The following is a 21,502-nucleotide window of genomic DNA, read 5'->3' on the forward strand; positions in this document are numbered from 1 at the left end:
GAAGTTGAAAAATTCACTAGGGAATGATTTGTCCCCAATTAATAATAGCATGTCCTTCATGTACAAACCTGTTACCACTGGCACATAACTCTGAATTGTCTCCGGCAATGTAACTGGATATATATCCTGCCATCTGAATCATCTGACCTTGTTAATAATACCTTGTATCAACATGATAGCTGGCTAAGGCTCTGGGTCTAGGTGGTGGTGGTGGTTGTTTTTTTTTTTTTTTTTTTGTGGGGGGGAGCAAGAGAGGGAGAGAATCTTAAGCAGGATCCATGCCCAGCACAGAACCTGGTGTGGAGCTCAATCTCACGACCCTGAGATCATGACCTGAGCCAAAATCAAGAGTCAGATGCTTAACTGACTGAGCTACCCAGGTGCCCTTGGATCTAGTTTTTGATCCCTAAATTGGAAATGTTAGTTGGAAAACCAGTCACAAAGAGCGGACTCCCGGGTTGCCTATATTTTTACAGCTGAGTAGACCAGAAAGGCCAAAGGGTTTTGCAAGTCAAACCACTATTGTGTAAAATATGGATAATCTCTGTACCATGTTTACCATTGGTAAAGACCTATGAGCTCTGATCTTGTGTTGCAAATAAACCACTCATGGTTCCTGTTACACAGAAGTGTGATCTTTCTTCAGACTGTGTCTCAGCTGCTTTTGCTTGTGCTGAGCACTCTACTTACTTGGTAGCAAGTGCTTAGTCACAGTGAGACTGTCTGACCCAATGACCCTCTGCAGGAGAACAGAGAGGTTACTCATGAAGGGATTAAAAGAGCACATCCAGGCTTCCAGAAGCTGTCCTGTACCGCAGCCCGTGTATTACTCCATCTCCTCTATGAGACTGTCGGGTCTTTCAAGTCTGAGACCATGTCTTACACACTGTCTTATCTCTGAACTGCAGAACATTACTTCACACAGTGCAGTCATTTCATGCAGGGAGTTAGAAGGCCTTCCGGAGGGGCTCTCTAACAGAACTTTCTGTGGTGATGAAAATGCTCTCTGCGTTGCCTTATATGGTAACCACAGAGCACTTGAAATGGGGCTAGTGAAGCTGAGAAACAGAATTCTTCATTTTATTTACTTCTCATTATTTTTCACTTGAATTGCCTCACATGACTAGTGACTACCATATTGGACAGCACAGCCATAGAATCTTAAAAACTATCTTTCACTACAGCCCTACCTGTTATTGGATAGTTCTGTTGGGGCAAGGACCCCACCCTTTTACATCAGAATTAGCTTCTGTCATCAGGCATATATTTAGAAAACACATTTACACATTTCTTCTGCCAAAGAGCATTTTTGGTTCTCACACAGACACAGACTGGTAGAGAAGTTTCATCTTTGCCTCAGCATTCGCACCTATGCCTTTGACCTCTCTCTAGGGGCCAAAAGCAGAAGTTGCCCCATGCCTGTTCTAAATTGGTATTAACCTATGCCTTTCAGTGTAGTTTCCTTGAGTTTACCAAGGAAAAGTATTTTAAACTTGGAGGGGGAAGGGCACAGAACTAATTGTGTTCCACATTTTCACTTCTCCTCACTCTTCTCAGAATGGTGTAGAGATTATTCTAAATACCAGCGGTGGTTTCCCACTGATTGGCTGTGGTTCAGGAACTCTTGCCAAAGTTCTATACATCTCAGTCTTCTTTCTTTAAATGGGGATGAATCTACTTTTCCTACCAGAGGGTCAAACAACGATTGCTCTAGAGATCAGAAGTGCTCCAAATAGAGCAGAAATGTTTATGCTAACATTTCAAGATGCGACCTGAAGTCCCTAAATGTATTGTCTTCCCAAGTGCTGGAGTCAGTGTACATAAACACTATCGCTTCATAAATCTTAAATGCCCAAACTGTCCAGTCTTAACTAAGGTGAAGAGAGGACATGAAGACATTGATTCTAGTCATGTTAAGTCTGTCAGTGTTTTGCAAATGGAGAAATACAAATAGAGAAAAAGTAATGATAAAAGACTGAGCAGGAATGGAGAGAAGAAAAACAGGCCATAACCTGTTAGCCTGCTCTTAGTGTGGCTTCATGTTCTGGATTCCACTGACTGGAGAACAGAAACAACTTGAGAAGACAGAACTCTTCAGGTTGATCCCCTTGATTCTTATTCTTTGTTGCTGGACTTGACAAATGTGCCTCGGTGATTGCATGTATTTTTTTTTTTTCTTAAGTAGCACAGATTTTTGGAACAAGATGGTGAAGGTTGAGCTAAAGTTAAGTCCAAACTGTATGTTACAATCCATGTGTTTATTTGGTTTTTGAGTCCCAAATGAACTATTCTGTTCAGAAAAGAGCAAAGGAGGTTGATAAATTGAAATTTTTTAAAAAGGACAAAAGTTCATTTTCTACAGTCAGAAAGAAAACACTGCCAGATTTACTGTGTAACTACTGCAAGTGTGGGTTTATATAACTTTTGAGATTCATATATAGTCTTTTACCAAAGTCTTTAATTCACTTTGCAAACACTGATCAGTCAATAAAATATAGAGATGAATCAGCTTGAATTACATTTTCCATACTCAGAATGGTAAAATCTAGAATAAAAATCTGATGGTTCAAATCAGCTATAATTCCTGGGTGCCTACTATGTCCCAATAGTGAAGAGATTTTTTAAGCAATGGTTATCTATTCATAAGTGGCCTTAAGAATGAAAATATACAGAAAATATGATCTCAATAAAATATTTAAATACTAGTTAGAACAATCGAGCGGTGGCAAAGCAGTACATTTATTAATTACCAAAATAAATGATAGATGTCTGAGGAGAGAGATAGTCAAGCCATCATGAAAAAGTGAAATCTGAGCCAGGAATTCATGACTAAAGAGAATATGGACAATGAAATGGGGAGCCCATTCCAGATGGATGTGATGTGTGAATTACAAGTGCAGAGAAGGAAAATTGAATGATGTGGTTGAGAAACAATAAAATAGTTTTATCTAGGATGCCATCAGACAATGTGCTTGGAAAGAAAGTTAATGTTTTCTAAATTAGAAAATCAGAAGAGCATGTACTTGGATATCATTTAGACCTGAAAAGGAGGAAACATGGACATATCATGTTTGATGCATCCATCTTTGCTGGATGGGAGAGCAGGCACGGAACCATAGTATTATATAGAGTAGATGAAACCTTGGACCTTGTCTAGTCCAAGCACCTCATTTCACATTCCTAAGTCTGAGTCCAGATCACTGTTCACCAAGGGTTTGCGGAGAAAGACAATTGAAGGATTGAAGTGAGTGAAGACCATTCGAAGGGCAGAGGTGAGCAATCCTATGGGAGATGTGACACCCAGGAATCACCCAGTACATGTAGGATGGAGAGAAGCATCACTTAGCCACAGTGAGCACCCAGCTGAAATTCACACAGACCTTTGAGGCAGAGAAAACATGGATCCTCCCAGAAAGCCCTGAATCTTGAGAATAAAAACCAGAAAACAGCTGATAGTTGGGATCCAAAATTGAAGATGGGTATGATAGACCTGGTAGAAGTTTAAAGAAAGGATAAAGTCTGAAATACAAGTTCTAGGAGGACAGAGACCTTTTCAGTCTTGTTCACTGTTGTATCCCCAGGGCATGTGATAGAACTTGAGACCACAGTAGGTGCTCAGTAAATGCTTATTGCATATTGATGGTATACATGTTTTTTTGGTGGGACTTCACTGAATGAGTTAGACCATGAAATTTGCAGTGGGTAAATAATGGTGATTAGTCAGAAAGATCTGTCTAATAATGGTTATGAGTCTTGAAACATTAGGGTTCCTTGCAATAAAAGAAAAATAGTTACATTGAAGTTATAGTGGTCAGAAGAGGAAGGTGTATAACAAGGAAGGCGCAGTGCGAGAGAAGAAACTCTAATATGACAAAAGTATGCAGTGATACTGTCCAGAATCTGAGCGTCCTGGTTTATGAGTATTAAAAAGAAATAACAACAAAATAATAGAGGCTTAATTGATATCTGCAAGGTTTAATTTAATTGAGATCTCTGAGACATGATAATTCTGTTATTTAAACCAAATGGGTGTACAATTGAAGAGGCATGAGTAATTTTGAAGATCACTTCTTACCTAAGTTTATATGATCCAGTGAATTAGACCAGATGTCATTGACAATAGTCTTCTCAGAACTTTCCCAGGGCACTCTCATTTATTTCCTGAAAGGGGAAACAATTCCTAGAAGGAAATAATGGATTAGTCCAAGAATATTATAGTGGTTAAAAGCACACACTTTGAAATCTGTAAAACGGGGATTTTAATAGCTACTTTACAGGTTTATTATGTAGATAAAATAATTTAACATATTTTTAAATGGCCCAGCAGAGCTGTCAAGCCACAAAAAAACATAGAGGAGACTTAAATGCCTATTGCTAAGTGCAAAAAGCCAGTCTGAACAGGCTATATACTGTATGATTTCAACTATATGACATTCTGGAAAAGGCAAAGTTATTACAGAAACAGTAAAAGGCTCAGTGGTTGCGAAAGGTTGGGGCAGGGGAGGGAGGGAAGGGTGAAGAAATGGAGAACAGGGGCTGATCAGTGCAGGGAAACTATTCTGATACTATGATGGTTGATACATGATACAACATCAGGTGTGGAACCTAATGTAATCTATGGATTTTAGTTTATAATAATGTATCATTATTGGTTCATCAGTTGTAACAAATGCACTGCACAGCTACAAGGTGTGAATTAGGCTATACTAGTTTTCTAGGGCTGCCATAACACAGTACCACAAAAGGAGGGTCTTAGGACAGCACAAGCATTGTCTTCAAAGTTCTGGAAGTTAGACATCCAAAATCAAGGTGTCAGCAGGGCTCCCTCTCACTAAGCTGTTCCATCTCTCTCTGTCAGCTCTGCTCCCGCAGGTATCCCTTGCCCCCCACCTTCTCCGGGCATTCTCACTGTGTCTTTACATTGTCTTCTCTCTGCGTATGTCTGCTCCTGTGTCCAGACTTCCCCTCTCTATGAGAACACTAACAATATCAGAGTAGGGCCCACTCATCTTAGCTTGACTTACATCTACAAAGGCGCTCTTTCCAAATAAAGTCACATTCTGAGGGCTTAGGTCTTCAATGTATTTGGGGGCGGGGGTTACACAATTCAGTACGAACATAAAAGAGACTGGGCAAGGGAGAGGAAAGGATGGGAACTCTGCACTTTCCGTTCATTTTGTCTTTAAACTTGAAACTATTCTGAGGAAAGATATCCATTAATTAAAAAAAAAAAGTAAGAAAAAAATAACCCAACACATTGTACATATTCAATAAACGTTAGAGACTTCTGGATGCTGCATTAACTTATCCAGTGTCCCTGACACAATAGATTTTATTCTTGATGCATTCCAAGATGAGCACTAACATTGCCTGAAGATCCCAAGGCCTTTCCCAACCCATTCACTGTTCAGTTTGTGATAATTTGAAGGTAGATAGGACGTAGCTTTCTCCCTGGCTTCTCCCCGTAATAACTGAGTGGTAGCTCAGAAAGCTGTCTGCTCACGATGTTCTCCTGCCCTTAACTGGGTTTTGTGGTGTCATTACCAGAAGGAAAGGACTGCGTGTTACCTGATTTGGAATCTGTAACACTGACTTATTTCTTAATTACAGCAGCATAGGTTGTGCCCTGTCTTAAGAAAATCTAGTATTTGGGAGCCATATTGAAAAGACACAGGTATCCTAGGTAATGATTCATCAGCAGAAGTCAGGTCGGAGTCCTTTCAATTGCATGTCTACAATCCCCCCTTACAATACAAAAATTTAGATTTTTTTCATAAAACTTTCAAGAACCCATCTGTCACATTCATGGGTATATACCTTCCTCAGCGTACACTTCTCTTCAGGCTAACCTGACCATTTGTGACCCTCTAGAGCTCCATAGTTTACGGAATCTCTTTGCCTTGACATTTTATCACCTCATTGGTTGAGAGTTTGTTTCCCAACCAATGTTGCTGGAAGAAACTCAGCATTGACTGAGGGTAGGGGAGGAAATGAGAGATTAGGAGCTGGGGATGTGGAAGCCACTGCTCCCCAATAGAGGGGGGGATATCACTTACAGTCTCCCCAGACATGGCTCCCCTTAATAGGACAGTGCTAGAGAAGTTCAGAGGAGCTCTGTGGGATAAGAGAGTGATGATTAAGGAAGACCTCCAGCCTCATCCTGGTGGGAGAGCAACTGAGAATCATTTTCATAAGCATACACACCTTCCCTCCCCTGCACAACCTCATACACCCTAATGGAGGGTCCTACCACACAGTATGCATGTGTGCACTCTCCTCTCCCTCAGACGCTCTTGCCACATGTCCACAAACTGTAACCCAGAAAGGTACGTGACCCCCTCCCCCACGCCTAGTGCCCCACGTACTTGCTCTGCAGCTTTCACATGAATAAATTGACAGATAGACTTTGTCTATGGTTGGGAAAGAAAACAAAAGGTGCCCAAGTAAGTACTAAAAGGTGAGGAGTAGGTGGAGACAATGGGTAGCCGAAGAAGAAATTGCGTGGGGAGAGAGCCAGGGAGGGTGGGCAGCCAACACGACCACGTGCTCTTAGTCAGTCTCCCCGCCCTGGGAGCAGTCCGAGACATGGCCAGGCTCTGGCAACCGCGCATGTGCCCAGCCTGCTCGGGGGTACTGACTTCGCTGCTGTTAGCACCTGTACGCCCGTGTAGCCTGGGGAACTCAAGGCCTGGCTACTAACGAAGCAGCCCGCAGGCCCGGCCCGCAGAGCTTGGGAAAGGAAGGAGCAGAGGGTTTCAAGGATGCTTTTCAAGCTACTTGGATAAATTAAGAAAAGTGAAATTGTTTACTTACAGACAGACCTCTTTCTCCCATTTCTGTTTGCTGTTGCTATAGTTATCGGCCAAGTGGTTCGTCTACAACAAAAGACTGCACAGGAAAAGGGATGAGAAGAGTTTATTCCCTGCACCTAGCATTCTAGTCCCCGAAGTTCAGACCCACTGCCCATAGGGCCCTTCTCTTCCTGTACTACACTCAGAATGGGAGCCCACCTGGGGGTGGGGCAGGGGGGAGATGCACACACCACCACCACCACGACCTCTCAAGGGATGCTCAAATCACTTGTTGTCCATTCTGATAACTATGGAGAGATCAAGCTGGAAAACGAAGAGATATTTATGGTTGATGAAATAGTAAAGGAAAACGGTTTCTTTTCTTCATAACCAGCAAAGTGCTTAGAAAGTACTCTTTTAAGAGTAAGATAGAGAAACACCTTCAAATTTTAAAATTCCCAATAAACACCAAAATTCAAATTTCTAAAAGTTTTATAAGCAGTATAAATAATACCCTGAGGGACAAGAAAGGGGGAAAAATGCAAACATTGCGTAGTTGTGTTTTTCTTGGCAGAGATTTTATCTTTGTTTTTGTGAGTTTTTTTCAGGGGAAAAATGCTGGAAAAATAAAAGAATCTGACAATTTATTTAGGATACTTTCTGAGCCTGGCTTCAAAATCCGAGTTTTGCTTTTTGCACCCCTCAAGCAAAAATCTTATTAGGTGATGGCTTTACGTTTTGCACAGCTCCTTATTTTCCTACGCAGGGCAAATGGCTCGTCTCATGTGCACAGAAAGGGCTGGAAAATATTTTTTGTGATCTGAGTGCAGCGGAGAGTCTAGGATTCCAGAGGAAGTGGAGGCCTCCCGCTCCACACAGGAAACAATCTTCAAGCAGGCCTTAAATGCCAGATTCCAGGCCGAGTTTAACTAACCACTGACAGCTCTGTAAACAAAGCAAGGACAAAAAGAGCCCGCTTCCCCTTTTCTGGTAGTCATTTTGGGTTTGGGGGCTGCAGGGGAATTCTGGAATCCTTGGCTTCATGGCACAGAAGCGCAAGGGAAGCGAGCTTCTCAGTTGAAGAGCTGGAAAGGGAAGATCTTTCTGGGATTAAAACCATCACGGAGGAGGTAGGAGAGGATAAAATGGTTGGGTCACAAAAAGCCCGGACTTTGGAGCTCTGAAAACAGCTTGATCATCTGCAACTGCTTTTAAAAATGCTGCTGACTTACGTTTATTCATGGTATTATTGCTGTGGTCTTTTTTTTTTTTTTTTAAATCATTCTGATATTACTGTTCTTTCAGAATATGCAATTTATGCCTGGATACTTCTATTATTTTATTACTATTTTCATTCTTCTCCTTTTCCTTTTCTCTTAGTACCTACATATTCCTTTTTGCGCCACTTTTCTTTTTTTCACTCTTTTTCTCTTTTCCTCTTTCTTTGTTCACTTTTTCATAACCTTTGTCTGTGGCTCAGAAAGTTACAAAGAACAAAATTATTCAGTAGCTCTTAAGTGTTCTTACCAGGATTTCAAATCTTCAAAGTCTCTCTGTCTGCTGAGGTTTTTACTTATTGATTTTTAACTGTAATCCTGGGATCTTTACTTACTTGTCTCTAATAAGTAAGTTTCATGAATGAAACTGAATTTAGCACATGAAGGACTCAGCTCGGGAGCCAGAAATTGGTCACTAGCCACCTTGCCAGCCTTCTAAGGTGTTTTTCTTCAGAGTAAAGAAGAAGAGAGAGGGTGAAGAAATGGCTGGGGGCCAAAGGTGAAAGTGATTCATGGGAAACACTTTGATTCATCTGTGATATTGACCTACCTCCTCCCCGTTAGGTCCAGATTCTCCCGTCTCCCTAGACCTGAAGCCACACCATGGATGATTTTGAACGTCGCAGAGAACTCAGGAGGCAAAAGCGGGAAGAGATGCGTCTCGAAGCAGAAAGGTAAGGATCTAAGTTGGACAGTATTTGTATTCTGTTACTAATAGTGCTGGTTTCTGGCTCCAAAGATCATCACTCTGAAGGGCCAGATATATTGCACACTAAACTGTTTGCCAAAGTAGTTATGGAAAATTTTCCTGTTATGACTCTAAATGCTGAGTAAAAAAAAGAAAACCAACATCAAGGAAAAGAGAGATTCTAGAGGAAGCAAATAGTTGCACTAAGTCAGAGCCTACACTGGAATTTTTGAATAACAAAGGCAATGCGTGGATAAAAGTTTTAAAAGCAGTTATAATGTTGAAATGACAGGAAAAATGACTATTGAAACCAACTAGGAAATGGATCTAAAAATATAAACGCCATAAGACCCAGATGGATCTTGTGACAAATTTTTATTCTTATTAGAAAAGTAACCAAATCCAGTATATTAAAGGTTAATAATTAATGGAGATTCTGAGTCTAGTTGGAAGCTGTTGTGTTGTTTGAGGCCTCTGTCGTGGTGACTTCAACGACAGGTTGGGGTAGTAAAGCAATGACATACTAGGTATGGGGCATAAATGCATCTTGTAAAATTTGGGCTTCAGGGCAAAGGACAGTGGCATGTAATGTGGCTTAGATCAGACAGAGTAGGCATTCTTGGGTGTACCTGGCCAGAGGGAACTATTTTATTTCAGGAAGAAACCACATGTGAATGGAGATTCTCTCTAGGCATTTGGAGATAGAAATGTTCTATCTTTGTTCAGAAAGGGAAAGAAATGATTATTAGAGTATAAGTTTGGAAACACCCAGTGTGGGACTGGCAAGTGGACAGTAGTGATAATGTCAAGAAAGCAGGTGTAGGGAGAGTGAGAAGTCATAAAGACGTAACAGAAGCCATCAGAGGAGACAAAAGTGTCAAGGAGATGGGGAGAACTAAGGATAGCATCCATGCTGAGTGGCCATCACCACCTTACAGGCAATTCCGAGCCCAGGGGGACATACCTCTTACTCTTCCCAGTGATGTGTTACATGGCCTCGATCCAACTGAAAGTCAATGGAATACATTTACCCAACAAATATTTATTAAGCACCAACCAAATTTCCATGTCTGTGCTAGGAACAGGGGAAGCAGTGATGAGATACACATAGGTGTGGCTTCTGCTTTTATGTCCCTCATGGCTTTCTAGAAAACCAATATATATATAGCAAAATCAAAACACAGACCAGGCCAGAGTCTGGGGCTAGAGGAACTCAGGAATGAGGACAGGAAATTGGGCATCAGGCTAGATCAGTATCTTCAGCATCTTTGCTTTTTAGGTGAGCAGGGATGGGAAATCGATGGGCAAGGAGCGCTAATACCAAATCACTGTGATTTCAAATACTTTAATTACAGTGAACAAACTTGGTTTCCTTAGAACCAGAATTTTGCCTAAGAATTTTCTACACATCTACATGGTTCATACCTTCCAATTTTTGGTTTTATGTACAAGGACATATCTTCCTTTAAAGTCAGTCATTAAAGGAATATACTCAGTGAAGCTTAGTTAGGTACCCTTAATAATCTAAAGTAAATTTATACAAATTTATCCTAATTGGGATATTATGTTCCATCTGATTCCTTTTCTTTTTTTTTTTTTTCCCCAAAGGAAGTATTTAAATACTTCCTTACGCTTGTACTGTTTACCTTTTCATGTTTCAAGATGAACCTTCTAGGTCTGTTATTCTGTGATGTGTTAAATAAGTCCATGTTCACTCTTTAGGATTTTATAAAATCTGATCATTTATGGGAATGTGAAGGTCAGGTTTTATGGTCCAACCAGCTTTGATGGTAAAGTTCAGGGTGTGTACAGGAAACAGATGGCCAGAACCAGAAATCAAGGGCCATCCAAATTCATGGTTTTGATCTGAAGATAAAGGACATAGAAGACCCTGGGCAAATCCCTCTTCCTTTATCTTTAGACCTGGCTTCCTCATTTGTAGCAGGAGTCAGTTTTTCTCTAGGGGACTGGTGGTCATTTTCACATTCCTTTTGCTTTTGGTATTGTCTGAATTTTTTTTTTTTACACTAATGGTCATATATTACTTTATTTAAAACAATAAGGCATTTTCTATTTTGGAAAATGTGACCCTATGGCCTTACACATAATTCCCCAGGGCCAGACTGGAGAAGACCTAAATGGCCTTTGGATTTAGGGAACTAAAAGAAAGGACTCAATCCAGACCAGGAGTGCTGGTGGTATAAATTAGCAAAAATAGAGTGGGCTCGAGGCTCAGAGCTGCAGATCCCGTCATTCACACTTGCCATAAATTTTTGGTGGGCATCTACTCTGTTCTAAGCCCTATTTTGGGCACTGAGGGTAAACCAACAGAATGACAGAACTGGGAAGAGTATGCTTCATGCTTTTCAACCTGTCAAAACCAAGTGATGATCAAGACACTACATATTTATATCCTCAAGTATAATTTATACTCTGATACTCCTTGAAAAGTATTAAAGATGGCTTGTGCCCTTTGTATGCTATACCCCTGCAGACAGTATGGGGAAAGGGACACCACAGAGAAGAGAAAGTCTGTTGACTTCCACTGCCCGCACACAAAGGCTCTCCAGATAAAAATACCCTGTTATTTCAAGTAGTTGTTATTGGGCTTGACGAGCAGGTGCAGTTCAGCTTTGCAGTGATAAATAATTGAAAACTTGTACTTTCACCAGATGTTATAACCACAAATTAAAACAACCCAGATTCTTACAAATTTCATTCCTCAGAATAAATTTAAAAGATTATTTAAAAAGCTAACTGTACATTTTGTGCCATGCTGGCTTTCAAGGGTTTGGGACCGGAATGCTGTCACTGCATCATGCTGCCCCGGGACCGCCGTACACCCACCTCACTCTTCTGGTTCTCATCTGGTCTCTTTGAAATCATGTGGCTTTCCATAGCCTGACTATGAGCCTAGTCCATCAAACACATCCTTCCCTTCTTTGTCCTGCCCTTAGCCTGCGCATCTTTTTGTTACTCAGCTTGTCCTTGTCCTGCATTTGGCTATCATTCTTGAGTCCTTAAGATGAGGACTGTAGATTTAGTAGAAGGAAGTACTTCATTTCGTCATTAAAAAAAAAAAATGTATTGACTCTTTATAAAGCGCAAGATATTACACTGCATCACAGGGATAAGTGGTCCCAGTCCAAGCAGTGTCCCAATAGTCACAAAGCTCATATCCTTGGTGGATTAGTAACTTCAGAGCAATCTTGAGCAAAAAGGGGCAAAAACATTTCAATAGACAAAAAAGATTGAACAAGGAATCAGCGAAAATTCTAAGTGCAGTGTTTCTAAGTAAAAGATACTATTTGTACACACCTCAAATTAAGCTGTATTTTTAAAGCAGTTACCTATTGAACAAATAATAGTTTTGCTCTTTATTATTTTTCATCTATATCATGAGATAAAAAAAAATTAATGGGTTTATTCTGCTTCCCTTCCTATATCTATCTTTTATTTCAGTCCCTCTCTGCCTTTGTCTCTGTGTTTCTCAGTGCGTCTTAAATGTTTTCCGCTGGCTTGTGTGCATCTTCATTAACCCTTGACTTGTGTGTTTCCATTTCTTCTCCCACCTGTGTACCTAATCCATTTTACCCTGGATGATTTACGCAGGTGCTTTTGTATCATCAGGGCATACATACATTGCAAGGGGGAAAATGTAGGGGAAGAGGAAATATTTTCGAAGGGGTCAAATTCAGCTCTTTTCCTGTTCAAGTAGAAAATAGAAGTAGAAAAAAATGCTGGGCCTTTCATATGTATCTGGCAAAGATGGACTGATCACAGCACCAGCAGTAGGTATGTCTGAGTAGAACATATATGTCCTATATAAATGAAGACACACAAGAAGGCATTAGCAGTGGGAGACAGTAGAGCTTAGCCTTTGAGGGTGTGCCTGTGCTTTCAAATCCCAGGTCTGCCGCTTAATTAGCTACATGAGCTTAAAAATTATTCAGTATTTCTAACTTTGTTTTCTCCTCTATTAAATGGGGGACATAATGTTCACCTTATAGTGCTTTTGCGGGAAAACAAAGAGGTAATACATGGAGGTATTAACACACTACTAATCATCTAGTATTTATTACCTAACCACTTCCTGAATGATCATTTTTGTCCATTGAGGGTTATTGAATAAGCATCTCTATTAATTATTACTATAGTTATCTAATTTGATTCTCAAAACACACAAAGAATTAAAGATACTATTTTACATTTACCATAAAACAGAACAAAATAAAAAATATGAAGCTTTTCTTTCTGTACTCCTCAGAGGCTCCAAGAACCTTAGGCAAGACGAAGAGCAGGAATTTGCTACTTAGTGATGAATTTCGAGTGGAGGTGATGGGTATCAGGGCTTGAGGAGGTACTGCTAGATGGTGATGTCTCGGCCAGAAAAGTCGACACCAGTTCAGGTGGAGTTCCTCTTTTACATGTGGCCAAAAGGGTTTTGAGCTTGGGTTTGTCTGCTGAGAAACCGGCAGTGATGTTTTCTCCGTGAGGTCTTCAGTCGGTCACACTTTTCCCAGTGCTGGGCTTGTTCACACAACAAGCAGCTCTCCCACTTTTCAAGACGTGAACTCATTACATTCCCAGCTCATGCCGTCCACATCCAACATTGAGTTTCTCTTTTTGATCAGAAGAAAGGCCCCTATTGTAGAGTGGTGTTATCAGATTCAGAGGCTCAAAGACATAAATAAAGAGAATGGAAACACTCTTGCTGTTGTCATCATTCATACATTTTTATGAGCCTCTGAAATACACTGATGATTAGACATTTTGAAAGTAAATATTTTTACTATAGTAGAAAAACAAACAATTTTTTTAAATCCACTGAGTCTAAGTAGTTCCCTCCCAGGACTTGGTCACTAAAAGGTTTTTACCCGATTTAATAGTGTAGCCAATCAATGGTTATATGACACACAAACACAAAAATGCTTTTATTTACAATGCTTAGCATTGAGGTCTTGAAATTTTAAATCGGAATCTTTCAAATGCAATTTTTTGTTATTCTGTAATCAGAAAATTATTTCTCATTTCCTATTTCATTAGGAAATGAAATAAAACATTCCTTTGGAACTGTCTAAATTATTAGAGCATCTAAATTTGTTCAAAACTATCCTTCACCTCTCAGAAAATCAGTCACTCCAAGGGGCAAAACAAGTGTTAGGACTTGTATCTACATTTCTGCTTTGAGTTAAAAGTTTTTTTCAAGTAATTTTTTGAAAGAGATTTTAAATGATTTCTGTAAAGTTTTTATATTTATTTGATATTATTTAGGGTCAGCCCGACTTGAATGTGGGGGCATGGACAAAATGAGATGGATCATCTTCACCTGAGAGATCTTTGCTTATTTGTTTGTGTCCAGCCACATAAAGAATCAAAATATATATACATATTCATATCCTCCCTCTTGTGTTCTCTCTCACTCTAAATAGACATTATTTATTATCTGTCAATTTATAATTGGTCAGATTATAAATGGTGAAGATGGCATACTTGAACCAGTTTCCACTAACCTAGTAAATTCCTCTGCCACTAAAGTATCCCACTTTAAGGTGGCGTGCAGCATCAAGGCTCTACCCAACATGGCAGCCATTCATTGGAACTTGAAAATCCAGATTCTTTTAAAAAATGTTTTTCTCAGCCTGGGGCACCTGGGTCACTCAGTGGATTAAAGCCTCTGTCTTCAGCTCAGGTCATGATCTCAGGGTCCTGGGATCCAGCCCTGCATCGGGCTCTCTGCTCAGCAGGGAGCCTGCTTCCCCCCCCCCCACCCCCGCCTCTCTGCCTGCCTCTCTGCTACTTGTGATCTCGGTCTGTCAAATAAATAAATAAAATCTTTTTTAAAAAATGTTTTAACATATTTTTATTCAAGTGTAATTAACATACAGTGCTCTTAGTTTCAGGTGTACAAAGAAAATCTAGAGGACCTCATATGCTGACTTATAACCTCCTTCTTAGGAAAATTGTGGTATATCTATCTATCTATCTATCTATCTATCTATATATATATGAGTCAGTACACTTGACATTTAAATTAGTGAATTTTTCTTATAGGCTGTGTGTGTGACACAATTTATCAGTCTTCAGTCACCTGAGGAAAGTCAGAATGATGTGTTTTTTAAGCATATGGGCGACAAAGTCTGACAGACCTGAGTTCAAATCCTGACTTTGACAACTACTAGTTGGGTGGCCTTGTGACGAATTACTTAAACATACTTTGCTTCTATTTCTTTATGTATAAAAATGGGGATAATTGTTCTGCCTCATAGTCACTGTGAAGATTAGACTAGTTAACCTGTGTAGAGAAACTAACATAAAGCCTGGTGCATACTATATGCTCAATATATGTTAGATGTTATTATTAAAACCATATTAATGTTTTAGTGTATCTTTGGCACAAAATAATATTTTACTGAATTTGAATTTTTATTCATATCAGTTCATTCATTATGATATGCTGCATCCTTACTGCAAAGCTTCTCTCCTGTGCTGATCTCAGTACTTGCTAAGATGTTTCTGTTGAGGCTGGGAAAGAGTTAAATCTTTTTGGGGTGCTTGGGTGGCCCAGTTATTAGGTGTCTGCCTTTGGCTCGGGTCATGGTTCCAGGGTCCTGGGGTTGAGGCCTGCATAGGACTTCCTGCTCAGCAAACCTGCTTCTCCCTCTCCCTCCCTGGGCTGCTTCCTCTGCTGTGCTCTGTCTCTCTCTGTCAAATAAATAAAATCTTAAAAAAAAAAAAAAAAGAGAGAATTTAATCTTTGGTTCCATCTAAGTCTACTGCACAAATGTAATTGCTATATGAGATTTAAAAATCACAGACTAGCCGTGTGGTTAATTTTCTAATTCATTAATGATATGTTTTTTTATTTAAAACAGTAAGTGTGTAAAAACTCAGAATTTTACCTAAAGAGTTCAGTTTGGCAAAAATAGTTCTCAAATGGAAAAGAGTATCAGCCAAATTTCTCATCCAGTGTTATAAAGAAGGAACTGTCTTTATTCATTATCAGCCAAGTGCCAGCTTAAGCGGTACACTCTATATACCTTATATAATTTGATTGTCACAACAACCCTATGCCTTGTTTAGTCTGTTCAGGCTGAATACCATAGATTGGGTGGCTTATAAACAACAGAGACATCTCTGGAGGCTGGGCAGTCCAAGATCAAGGCGCCAGCAAGATCAGGATCTATGAGGTTCTGTTTCCTGGTTCCTAGACAGCTGCCTTCTCACTGTGTCCTCACATGGTCGGATGGGCAGGGCTGTTCTCTGGGGTCACTTTTTTTTTTTTTTTTAAGATTTTATTTATTTATTTGACAGACAGAGATCACAAGCAGGCAGAGAGGCCAGGAGAGAAGCAGGCTCCCTGCCGAGCAGAGAGCCCGATGCGGGGCTCGATCCCAGGACCCTGGGATCATGACCCGAGCCGAAGGCAGAGGCCTTAACCCACTGAGCCACCCAGGCGCCCCTGGGGTCACTTTTATACAGGGCACCTATTCCTTTCATGAGGATGCCATCCCTGTGCTCTAATCACCACCCTGCCCCCAATCCTCAGCTCTAAGTACCTTCACACTGGGGGCTAGGTGTCAACATAGGAATGCAGGGGAAGGCAACAAACATTTACCCTAGAGCAGACCTGGATATTACTGTCCCTATTTTATGGTTGAGGCATCTGTAGAGCTGAAAGTTTAAGTAACGTGTCCAATTTCATATAGCTAGGGAGTGTAGTGCGGTTCTGCCTGCCCCAAATCTCAAAGCCTTTCTACTGTATAGATCAATGGAATTTTTCATGTTTCAGTTTTAACTGGTTGTCTTGGCTGAAGGTCCATCCTCTCTACAATGCCAGAGTAACTCCCTAAGATGGGGAAAAATCATTCAAAGCAACAAACTATAAATAAGGCTTTGGGGCCTAATTGAACTGTTTTTTATGCTTATTCAGGTGACTTGCTTGCATATGTAGACACAGTGATTGTTTTCTTTGCCCTCTAAAACTCTTTTGTGTTATTCCCATTTCACAGAAGAATAGAAACAGAGAAGATCAAGTTTTCTCCCTCAAGCCAAAGAAGGCTGTTGGCATTGCTGCTCTTGGCTTTTCTTTGGATTTTTCCCAATAAGACTATAGTCACCATTAGGATAGTCACATCATCACTCATAAAAACTTACGCTGTCACTGACCTTACAGATAATCTTCTGCAATGGAAAGTGACTTTTTCATTTTTGGACCACACACTACTCTGAGTCTCTGATGAAAGCTGTAGACCCTCCTCCAAGAAGAATGCACACACATACCCACAAAACTTGGCACTTACTTCCAGTGGCATCATGGACCTCCACCCACAGACCTGCTGGGGGCCGGTGAAACACTGGGCCAAGAATCCCTGACCTAATGAATTGTAAAAGCTTCATTTTACGGAACTTGAGTATAGGGATACTGACTTTCTCAAGATCATCCAACTAAGCTGAGGCAGAGCCTTCTTGTACGTTATTCATCTCCCTGAATGAGTGGAGCTGTCTAGAACAAGTGCTCTGGCTATCAATTAGGACATTTGAGCATACTTCTGGGAAAGTATATATGCTAGAAAGTATTGCACGTAGAGTGGGTTTCTTTAATTTGAAAATGATTTATGAATAATATTTCCTTTTTTAAAGATTTTATTTATATATTTGAGAGAGAGAAACAGTAAGAGAAGGAATAAAGCAGGGGGAGCGGGAGCGGGAGAGGGAGAACCAGGATTTCTGCTGAGCAGGGAGCCCGATGCGGGGCTCGATCCAGGGACCCCGGGATCATGACCTGAGCCGAAGGCAGGCGCTTAATGACTGAGCCACCCAGGCGCCCCTATGGATAATATTTCTAAATAAAAGGAGATTAGGTCAGATTACTTCATGGAGAGATAAAATGAAAAGAAAAGAAAGATAAGTGGATAGGCAGAATGAAAACAATTCATTGTTAGGAACTGGAAATCCAGCTTTGCCAAGTCAAGAAGAAAAAAAAAAAAAACCTGTTGATTTTGCAAATAGAACTTTATCTGCCATCAATTTTGAGATTCTTCTATTTGGCATATAGGATCTTGGCAAGATTTCTTTAAACAAAGCTTAATTATGATACTAAGTTATTATGTAGGATTTCTTCATCCTTACCAGTTTCATTTAGCTATTCAAACCCCTCAAAGGATTTTTCTCATGAAATATGTAAAAGATAAGAGCAAATTTGATTCCTTAAAGAGGATTTTGTGTTTCAGTATTATTACTACCATTTTTTGAGAGAATGGGGCACATTGAAGGGAGACACAGACCTGATGCTTTCCAGAAAACAGGATCGCTCAGATTTGGGTTTGAATCCTTGCAGGGTTACCAAGGACAACCCTTCGCCTCTCTCATCCCATTTTCTCATGAGGAAAATGGCCATCATAACAGCCTTATATGGTTTCACGTAGATTTTAAAGCACTAGATGGATAGATAACAGATAGAGGGTGGTAGGTAGAAAGAAACAAATAATATATATTAATATTCGACTAGTGCTCAGTAAATGTGACCTGTGTTTGCTGGTTTTCGGCTGGCTAGAGGACATGGTAAGGAAGGAGCTATCAGGAAAGCCCTCTCCAGGGCGTATCCCCAAGAACCACTGAATATGTGCTTAGTTATCATATTAGACAGTTTGGTCTAGTCTCCACTCTGCTTCAAATCTGTTTTAGCAGCCTGCCTTGAAAGTGATGGCAGAATTATGGATATGAAGTCTCTATGCTGAAAGGAAAATCAACCTCCTTATTTCTAACAGTCTTTTTTCATTTTCCCTACTGGTTTTAAATCAAGATAAAAATACAGGATAGTTTGGTATCTAATGTAGCAAGGTCTTTATCTTAAAAAATTATATATCTAATACTCAGTTAATCATGTATTTTAAATAGTTTTCTTTTGCCTTGTGGAATTATCACTTTATTTTTTCATATTACATAACTATGGTTTCAGTAACCAAAACCCTCTCAACCATATATGTAAATACTGTACTAATAATATAAAGAAAGTATGTACTCATTTTTCACAAAATAATTTTTAATCATTTTATTCTAAATTTGTGATTTTATTCATTTTAATTATGAAAAGCTGATACATGCAAAATAATATATACAGAAGTTGTAAATCATTATAATGCATGTTATAAACTTATCACTGAGCTTCACATCTAGAACACTTCCAATGCCACTGACACTTTCTACTGACCCCTCTCTAGTCCCATCCCCTTGCTTCTTCATCAATAGAATTAATTAGTATCCTGAATAATTTTTTTTTTTTTTTTTTAGTATAGGCTCCGGGCTGGGTGTGGAGCCCAACATAAGGCTTGAACTCATGGCCCTGAGATCAAGACCTGAACTGAGATCAAGAGTTCGGTGCTTAACCGACTGAACCACCCAGGTGCCCCATAATTCATTTATTTTTAAATAAAATTCTAAATAAGAAAATATGAATTAGGTGATAGTTTTTCCAGGACCCTGTGATCAGAGCATTCCAAAGATTCTCTCCAAACTCGGTTGAAGGTGTTAATGAGAGACCACAGTTCCGTGAGAGTGCAAGTAGTTTGTCTTTCTGAACACACAGGATCAAAGGGGTCCCTCTGCCATGTAAGGCTGGGAAATTTGGAGAAGTTTTACAGACCAAGAATTCTCTACAAACAAAGAATTTTCATCAAAATCAAATAAAAATGTAATGAAGCCTATCAAATATGTATGTTGACTCTATCTATTCTGCCCATTGATTTTCTCACTGACCAGCCAGATACAAGAGATCTGCATTTGTAGCCTTCATCTGGCTGGGTGGGAATGGCAGACAGGAATGATTTGATTCCAGACTATTCCAAGTTCTTAGTCAAGGGAAATCTATCTCAATCGCTTTGAAGTCTTCTAGGGAAGTTCTTGAACTTTTTTTTTTTTTTTTTAAGATTTTATTTATTTATTTATTTATTTGAGAGAGAGAGAGAGCATGAGAAGGGGGAGGGTCAGAGGGAGAAGCAGACTCCCTGGCAAGCAGGAACCCCAATGTGGGACTGATCCCAGGACTCCAGGATCATGACCTGGGCTGAAGGCAGTCACTTAACCAACTGAGCCACCCAGGAACCCCAAGTTCTTGACATTGATGATCCCAAAGGTCCTTAGCAGTAGTACAAGAAAGTATCACTGGAGATGAGACATGAGCATGTTGGAATGATGTAGAGGCTGTATAAGTAGATTTTCATTCATCTGTGAATGAGGTTAAAGAGGAATAATGTGCATACTTTGTGAATATTACTAGTTCTTCTCACTAGAGTGCTGTCTAGTAAGCAATGTTTGTCAACAGTTTCCTAAGAATGTAATTTTTAAAGAACTTTGGGAACATTCACTTATTTTTAAGTTTAATTTGCTAATTATAAATCATTTTCATGTATGCAGCTATTAAACAAGTTTGTAATGTTTTCTTAGCCTAGTGGTAGTCAGCAGGTATACTCGAACATATTTTCAAAACTGAATTTCTTTTTTTTTTTAAGATTGTATTTATTTATTTGACAGAGAGAGACACAGCGAGAGAGGAAACACAAGCAGGGGGAGTGGGAGAGGGAAGCAGACTCTCTGCCAAGCAGGGAGCCCAACTCGATGCGGGGCTAGCCCAGTGCGGGGCTTGATCCCAGGACCCCGGGTTCATGTCCCAAGCCATAGGCAGATGCTTAACGACTGAGCCACCCAGGCACCCCAAAACTGAATTTCTTTTAAAATATTCTACGGGCGCCTGGGTGGCTGAGTGGGTTAAAGCCTCTGCCTTCGGCTCAGGTCATGATCTCAGGGTCCTCAGATCGAGCCCCGAGTTGGGCTCTCTGCTCAGCAGGGAGCCTGCTTCCTCCTCTCTCTCTGCCTGCCTCTCTGCCTACTTGTGATCTCTGTCTATCAAATAAATAAATAAATAAAATCTTAATAAATAAATAAATAAATAAATAAAATATTCTAGAATTTATACTGGCCTTTTCTTCCAGTTAGTCTAAATTAGTGAGATCTGACCTTGCATTTGAGATTAGTACCAATGGACTAAGTCAAAATGTGAGAGTTTATTTTCCATTTTAATAACTCCCTGTATCACATACAGTTCCTTTGTTGGAATAAAAATCTTGGTAAAAGTACACATCAGCCACTATAAATAGCACCCATGAGCCTGTACATTCAGGAGAGTCTCCGGAGAGTGTATTTTAAACTGCACATTGTTTAGAATAGGAAATTCTTCCAATATTCATATTTTCCATTGTGGGTGACATGGACAATCCTGTATCACATCTTCACAAGCTTCCATTTTCCTATACCATTTAGGAAGCCAACTGATAAGTTTCCAGAAGATTGCTCAATATGTGCTATTTATTTGCCTAAGGTTAACCTGCCTTTTACTGTCCACTGTGAACATTGCCTACTTAGGGGCTCTCCAGATGAAAGCTGGGTAACTCCCAGAGCCGGCACCAGCAACGAGATAATGAAAGAATCCTTTCTTTCTGGAGTTCATAGCTCTGCTGTGCCTACTTAGAAAAACAACAGGCAACCCATTTTTGATTCCCACAGAAAACCTTGCACTGTTGGCAGGTCTTTCTGGGGAACTCAAGAGACCAATGTGGAAAATAAGTTGGCAGGAAGTGAACAGACAGACGAGCAGGATGAGGTGATGCGGTATCGTGCTGGTTCAAAGACAAGCAGCCTCGGCAGGTGTAATGGCACAGGCATCTCCCCCAAGTCACTTTTGACAATGC

The 21,502-nt window shown here is 40.0% G+C and overlaps 1 protein-coding gene across 4 annotated transcripts in view; it reads left to right on the top strand.

The window, feature by feature from the left end:
- CALD1 (caldesmon 1) overlaps positions 1-21,502 on the top strand; it is a 183,707-nt gene that overhangs the window by 76,964 nt on the left and 85,241 nt on the right. For all 4 annotated transcript variants that reach the window (XM_080818089.1, XM_080818087.1, XM_080818088.1 and 1 more), the window contains one exon: positions 8,633-8,742. In XM_080818089.1, coding sequence (XP_080674215.1) covers positions 8,672-8,742 — 71 coding nt within the window. In that variant the 5' untranslated portion in view covers positions 8,633-8,671. The remainder of the gene's footprint in view (positions 1-8,632; positions 8,743-21,502) is intronic.

This window comes from Martes martes, assembly GCF_963455335.1.
Source record: "Martes martes genome assembly, chromosome: 11".
Classification (NCBI taxonomy): domain Eukaryota; kingdom Metazoa; phylum Chordata; class Mammalia; order Carnivora; family Mustelidae; genus Martes; species Martes martes.